The sequence below is a fragment of the Lolium perenne genome, chromosome 3 (genome assembly GCF_019359855.2).
Source record: "Lolium perenne isolate Kyuss_39 chromosome 3, Kyuss_2.0, whole genome shotgun sequence".
Taxonomy (NCBI): domain Eukaryota; kingdom Viridiplantae; phylum Streptophyta; class Magnoliopsida; order Poales; family Poaceae; genus Lolium; species Lolium perenne.
This window is the reverse complement of record NC_067246.2, coordinates 222,908,451-222,915,718: the sequence shown is the minus strand read 5'-3', so window position 1 is coordinate 222,915,718 and position 7,268 is coordinate 222,908,451. Positions and strand designations below refer to the sequence as shown.

The window sequence follows — 7,268 nt, the reverse complement described above, 5'->3', positions numbered from 1 at the left end:
AAAGTGCACACAAGAAAATCATCAGGGGAATTAACTACAAGAGAGCATACGTGTCAAATCAGTGTTAATCCAAGAAAAAAACTCAAAATTAGGAGAAAAAAGATGTTTGTTCCCAAATAGTATAGTATAGTTATTCTCTATCATACGTTTTTTATTCACTAGGGCATGGTATGCCGATTGAACTAAGAAGAATCCCGTCTTTTCGGAATGCCATTCCCATAAATCATCCTGGACCCTTGCGCATAGTTGAATACCTTTGATCACCTCCGCATCCATTGACAGGAATCTTCTCTGTTTTCCATGACGCTGAAGATACATCAATGTAGTCACTCACCAACCTGGGAGCCCCCTACTTTTTTGGCGCAACCGGCGACAACCTCTCATCCCGTGGCAGGCAGTTATCACTTCAGGCGTCAGTGGATTTACCGTCACGGCATATAAGACAAACTTTCAGGGCATTGCGCCCCTCAATAATGGCTCTCCAGACTTGTGAAGAGTGGCCACACAGTTCAAGCCCACGGGTAATTCACATCCATTAAGAAAATTCGGGACATCTAGTACAATGTCATCCTTCAACAAGGCCCAGTGTCGCTAAGAAAACCCGGCCATGAAACCATCGACACCTGGAGCTTTAGATGGCTCCATTTGGAATATATCTTTCATATATATATATATATATATATATAATTCTTTTAAAAAAAAGTTCAATAAATTCTATATAGAAAAATGCATTTGCTAATTAGAGAAATAAAAAAAAGTTCAATAAATTCTATAATTTTATTTAAAGATATCTTCTACTTAAGCATATCAAGCTAACTTTATCTGTAAGAAGTTTTAGTATTTTTTTATAAGTATTATTAAGTATAAGTCGAACTTTAAATTTCGAACTAGTTAATAGCTAAGATTAATAAATAAGATCTGAGATTTTACGGATTTTCTATACTATACCTATTTCTATTTGTTACACTATTTCTGCTATGTAAGCCCACTTAGCTCAGAGGTTAGAGCATCGCATTTGTAATGCGAGAGTCATCGGTTCAAATCCGATAGTCGGCTTTTTTCTTTATCGAGATTCTCCGAACAAGAATCTTTTTGGCACATCCCATGATACACATTTACTCTTGTCTGCACGAATTGTTAATTGGAGTGCACCACATATGCAGAGCAGCTTAGTAGCTTACTTAGTATGGCTGGATAATAGAGAAAGTTGATGTGCAATTGTGGTATAATCCCTAAGGCACTCAAAGAGAAAACTGAAAAGGGGTGTTTGACTTGTGTGGACGCCCAAAAATGAAGCTTCTTTTCATGCCTTGAAAGCAGCTTTAGTGTCGACCCCAGTTTTTGCCTTGTCAGATTTGAAGAAGAGATTTGTGATTGAGACCGACTCGTATGGCATCGTGGCATTGGGGTGGTTCTTATACAAGATGGGCATCCGTTGGCCTATCTTAGTAAAGCTCTCGATCCTAAGCATCAAGCCTTATGGACAAAATGAATGTTTGGCGATCTTAATTGCCGTGGAGAAATGACATTCATAACTTCAACATGCCAAGTTTCTTATAAAAAATGATCACGGCGGCTTAGTCAATTTTGAACTGATTAGTGATTAACCATGAGAATGGACTTTTGTAGCCCGGGCTACATGTAGGCTATTTTTTGAACCTATGAAAAATTCATTTGAAATATGTTAAAAAAATCAAAAAAATACTGTCATGTAGACAATATTGTCCTCTACAAGTGTGTAAATTTTCAGAATCAAATATGTTATATTTTGGGCTCATCAAAAATAACAAATTTTGATTTCAGCATTGGTGAACAGTAATGAACGGTACACTAAAATCTAGATTTTGTTATTTTGTGATATTTTTTTATTTTTACTGAGAGAAAAATACAATGTATTTCAATATAAAAATTTACACATTGATAGATCACAACATCCTCTACGTCTACATATTTTTCCGAAATTTTCTGAAGCTTCAAAATTAAAGTTTTAAAGTTTGAATCAAGAAAAATGAAACCGGGCTACATGTAGCCCGGGCTCCAGGCTCCATTTGATGTATTTGGATTAACCACACCATATAGAGACAATAACTATCCGGTCACAGGGTAAATTGGGATCGCGGTGTATGGAAGTATCTAACATATAATATTGGCCTATAATAGCATGGTGCTATCGCATGGAACGAATAAAGAGGTGATGGCAACAACGTTCTTAATGCGCTCTATCCGGCGGCTAAGAATAGTTCTAATCTTGGCTCAATAAAGAATAATGAGCCTCGTTCGCATATATCATAAATGTGATGGTAACACCGCTATTACTACCTCGGAGTAGTTGGTGTCTTCCTCGGAGCTGAACAAGATGTTTTCAGTTTTTGGTTGCTTTCAAGGCATGAAAAGAGTTGATGGTTCAGTTTTTAGGATAATGATTCAGTCCCACCATCCACTTACCACCTTTTTTAGGATGTTTTCTTTTAGGTTGTTGATGGTTCGTGGGTAAGAAAAGTTCAGTGTGGAAACTGTTGTTCTTCAGAGGTGACTGGCATCGGTCTGAGACATGGCAATGTGTGTCAGTTTAGGATGGACTCTTTTACTTTCTAGTTGTTTTGTCGTGTGTGTCTATATTTGAATTAGCTATGGTGTGGAGTTCATGATTCGCTCATTAGTTGCAACGAGTTGTAGCTTGTACTTTCTATTCTATCTTCCATATATAACTAAAGAAAAACGCTCTTAATTAATCCAATGCCTAGCGCTAGGAGTGTTTATAATCTTTTTGTTAGCCTACCTCATTCCCCTCTCACATTTTACAATTATCAGTGTCCAGTATAGTATACAAGTTCAAGTTGTTTGTTATAGATGTCCTAGCTAGTTTCCACTCTCAATTTGTGTTTGCATGTCAACTTTTTCTTGACAATCAATACCATATTTATTTATAGTAATAAATAGTACACGGTAGAGATACATGAACTGATTCCAATGATTACAAAATAAAGTCTAAAAGATAGTAATAAATCTTCGAGATTTTCAAATTCTTTCTTCTTCCGGAACAAAATCTTGTACTCTTCTGAAGACAGCCAAAGATAGATAACGAATCATAGACCTGTAAATACCGACGAAAGTTCTCCCATAATTTTTGAGTCGCAATGCCAATTATTAAAGCAGTCATTCAACATCGGAGTACCAACACCTAGTATGTCAGGGAATAATAACAATCGATTAGCTTTATCGTTGTCAATGGAGAGCCGAGAGTACGAATCACCATTGTCGGGAACGTAGCAGCCGGGACAAAAACTGCGAGGGTAATCCTCCTTGCGTCAACAACGACCAAAGATGTAAAATCGATCCGACGAAGCAAGATCTGAAGGCCCATACCTAAAAAATTATAATCGTTCAACACCAACATTGACACCATGGAGATGTGGAGATGTGGGACATATTGACGCCATCGTCCAAGAGCCAAAGACACTTTTCTGTGGAGATGCAAGCCAAAAAAAAGGTGGCTATGGCTAAACACACATGATGACCATTGACACGGAAAAGCTTAGGCCTGGTGCAGCAAGGGTTGTAAGCGATAAGCTCAAAGCAGAATAGGAAAAACTCAAGGCGAAACCGGAGATAAAGCAAGTTGGGTTGCATTGATATTTGAGGCCGAGACGAAGATCTTGACAACTGACGCAAACACCATCGATGTGATATAGGCAAGCACTTGGTTTGATGAATAAACTCATGGACAGATCTTTGCTCGCACAAATAATTTCAACTCATGAAAGGTAGGATATCACCAAGGGTGCCGATAGGGTGCAGTAGTGCAAGAACTAGAGTGTAAACGGATAGGATAATTACCGCACCGAAACCGGCACCGAATCCATTTTAAGGTATCCATACCCGATTTTAAAGGAACCGACGGATAAGGATATCCGATTTCGAAGTGATGCTCCGGATATGATATAGCAAATGGCACATGGATATGAATTCTCAGAAATTTAATTAGAATAATCTGAAGGTTTTAAACCGGATAATCCGCATTTTTAGTCAAAATCAATACCAACCTTGCAAGATTAGTAGTTATTGAGTTACCAAATTTATTTGGCGAGCATGTTTACCTCTCAATTTGTATCAGTGCGTGATCTTTAGCGCATTGTGTCTCTTTTTTTTTACCTACACGAGTCTGAAAGTTTAAATCTCTATCAAGATTTGCAACAACTATAACTATGTACCGATAAGAGCATAAATCCGACTATTTTTGTTTCCTATCCGAGTTCGCCCCCATTACCAATTCGAATCCACAGACCGGTGTATCCACATTTGAATCCAAAACAATCAATATCCACTCTGATCCGAATCCAAGAAAAATATATCATAAAAAAATGATATGAGCAAACTCCGATCTAATCCGATCCATTTACACCCTTGTCAGGGACAGACATCGAGCCAGGGGGCTGCAACAAACCAAACGTAGCAACATGCATGTCTCGCCTCATTCAGTCCAGCTTCAGCTTCACACTCTGGATAGCTAGAATTCTTTTGATCTTGTAGGTGTTGCAATGCAACCAAATGGATCTAAGAGTAGAGATGTACACGGATCGGATTGGATCAAATATTGCTATTATCATATCTTTGTAATAGATTTGGATTGGAGTGGATAATGGTCGAATTCAGATGTGCATTATATCGGCTTACGGATATGGAGCGGATTCAGATCGTACTTGGATCGGAAGCGTATTATTAAGCAAATATACACATAAAAAATAATATTATGCTTTTCTATGTAAAATATGTTTATAATTATAGACTATAGCTACATGTACACACTTGTTCGTACAAATTGCATGCTAATAGCATATATAGCTTAGCTGGTGAACTAATTATATTATTTAAATATTTAGGGTTGGGCTAATTTTATCGGATTATTCTCTTTGTCGATCTCGAATAATACGCAAAAAGGAGGATAGTCCGTATCCATCGGATAGTATCAATGTCATATCCGCTACCGTAACCATCGGATATCCGCTTAACCACTATTCACATCCACATCCATCTTCAACGGATTTCTAAAAATACATATCATATTCTTAAAAACGAATACGGATGTGGATTGTAAGCAGAAATTATTCATACTATTTACATCCCTACCCAGGAGTAAAGCGGTGTGGATATGGAGAGAATCCCACAATTTAAGGACAAAGCAACGTGCCAAACTTTGATGATCCACAGGTCACACAGCCTAAAGATGGCTCCCATGCATCACACTTTCGCCACCGGCCAGAACAAGTGGCTACTGATAGCGCTGCGTTGCACTTGCGCCTCTTTATATGGTCGGTTCTCGTTCGTCACACCTATCATCTGTTCCACACCACACTCCAAAGCACACACCGCACCGCTCCGGAACTCAACAAGCGTATACCGGTGGCGCGCGCGATGGCCGGCGACGCAACCACCACGACGACACGCAAGCAGGTGGTGCTGTACCCCTCGCCCGGCATGGGCCACCTCGTCTCCATGATCGAGCTCGGCAAGCTCTTCGCTGCTCGCGGCCTCGCCGTCACCATCCTCATCGTGAAGCTGCCGTTCGAGGACACCGGCGCCAGGGGGCCCTTCCTGGCTGGCGTCACCGCGGCCAACCCCTCCATCACCTTCCACAGCCTCCCGCAGGTCGACCTCCCGCTCGTCCTCCAGTCCGACCACCCCGAGGCGGTAACCTTCGAGGTCGCCCGCGTCTCCAACCCCCACCTCCGCGACTTCCTCGCCGCCGCCTCCCCCGCCGTCCTCGTGGTGGACTTCTTCTGCAGCGTCGCCCTCGACGTCGCCGCAGAGCTTGGCATCCCCGGGTACTGCTTCTTCACATCTGGCGCCGAGGCGCTGTGTCTTTTCCTGTACCTGCCCGTCCTGCACGCTCAGACCACGGCGAGCTTCCGGGACATGGGCGAGGAACTCGTGCACGTTCCAGGAATCTCCTCGTTCCCGGCGTCGCACGCAATCAAGCCCATCATGCACCGTGACGACGCGGCCTACAGGGGATTCCTGAGCGTGTCCCCTTACCTGTGCCGCTCCCAGGGCATCATCGTCAACACCTGCCGCTCGCTCGAGCCGCGCGCCGTCGACGCGATCGGCGCCGGGCACTGCACGCCGCCCGGCCTCCCGACGCCTCCTGTCCACTGCATCGGGCCGCTGATCAAGTCGGAGGAGGTGGGCGTGAAGCACGGCAAGGAGTGCCTCGCGTGGCTGGACTCGCAGCCCAAGCACAGCGTGGTGTTCCTCTGCTTCGGCAGCCTTGGCGTGCTCGGCGCCAAGCAGATCAGAGAGATAGCCGTCGGCCTCGAGGCCAGCGGCAAAAGGTTTCTGTGGGTCGTCCGGAGCCCGCCCAGCGACGACCCGGCCAAGAAGTTCCAGAAGACGCCGGAGCCGGACCTCAGCGCTCTCCTACCGGAGGGCTTCCTCGACCGGACCAAGGGCACGGGCCTCGTCGTCAAGTCCTGGGCGCCGCAGCGCGACGTGCTGGCGCACGACGCCGTTGGTGGGTTCGTCACGCACTGCGGATGGAACTCCATCTTAGAGTCGGTCATGGCCGGCGTGCCAATGCTGGCGTGGCCACTCTACGCGGAGCAGCGGATCAACAGGGTGTTCCTAGAGAAGGAGCTGGGCCTGGCCGTGGCGGTGGAAGGGTACGACAAGGACCTGGTCGAAGCCGACGAAGTGGCGTCCAAGGTGAGCTGGATTGTGGACTCTGACGGCGGCAGACTCCTCCGAGAGCGGACACTGTTGGCCATGCGGCAGGCTAAGGGGGCAATGGGCGACGGCGGTGAATCGGATTTGACATTGGCACGGCTGGTGGACGGCTGGATGCTCGCTTGACATGGTCGGTGAGATAACAAGTAAGGTGGGTGGGGTTGTTTGAGCAGGTGTGAACGTGTATCTATATCTATACCTATACCTAATAATAAAGGGAGAAGCGTTTCCTCGGTTTGGTCCGTATGATCTAAGGTTTCTGCCAAAAAGTTTCGTCAACGCTTTTTTTTGGACCGTTTTGCCCTCCCACCGAACTACATAATACGCACCGTGCTATTACATACCGCTTCGTTCTGTTTTTTTCAATCCGTCCGACCGTACGAACGACACGCCGCGCCGTCGGCGTCTGGAGAACCACGCGCTGCGCTCCCGCTCTGCTTGATTCGCACGCACAGCACCACCCCCGCTCGAGCTCGCCCCTGTCCTTCCGCGCGCACCACCCGCCCTTGCCCCGCCCGCTACAGGCCGCCTCGAAGCGGCCGACAACG

General features: G+C 45.0%; 1 protein-coding gene and 1 non-coding gene across 2 annotated transcripts; both read left to right on the top strand.

The window, feature by feature from the left end:
- Positions 1-983: 983 nt before the first annotated feature.
- TRNAT-UGU (transfer RNA threonine (anticodon UGU)) lies at positions 984-1,056 on the top strand. The gene has a single exon. It is a non-coding gene; the product is annotated as a tRNA-Thr (tRNA).
- Positions 1,057-5,314: 4,258 nt separating this feature from the next.
- LOC127343478 (UDP-glycosyltransferase 88F3-like) lies at positions 5,315-6,966 on the top strand. The gene has a single exon (XM_051369616.2). The coding sequence runs from the start codon at positions 5,413-5,415 to the stop codon at positions 6,844-6,846; it is 1,434 nt and encodes a 477-aa protein (XP_051225576.1). The 5' UTR covers positions 5,315-5,412; the 3' UTR covers positions 6,847-6,966.
- The last annotated feature ends 302 nt before the right edge of the window (positions 6,967-7,268 follow it).

Excerpts from the sequence above, each read along its gene's own strand:
- LOC127343478 (XM_051369616.2), top strand. The coding sequence starts at position 5,413 with ATGGCCGGCGACGCAACCACCACGACGACACGCAAGCAGGTGGTGCTG.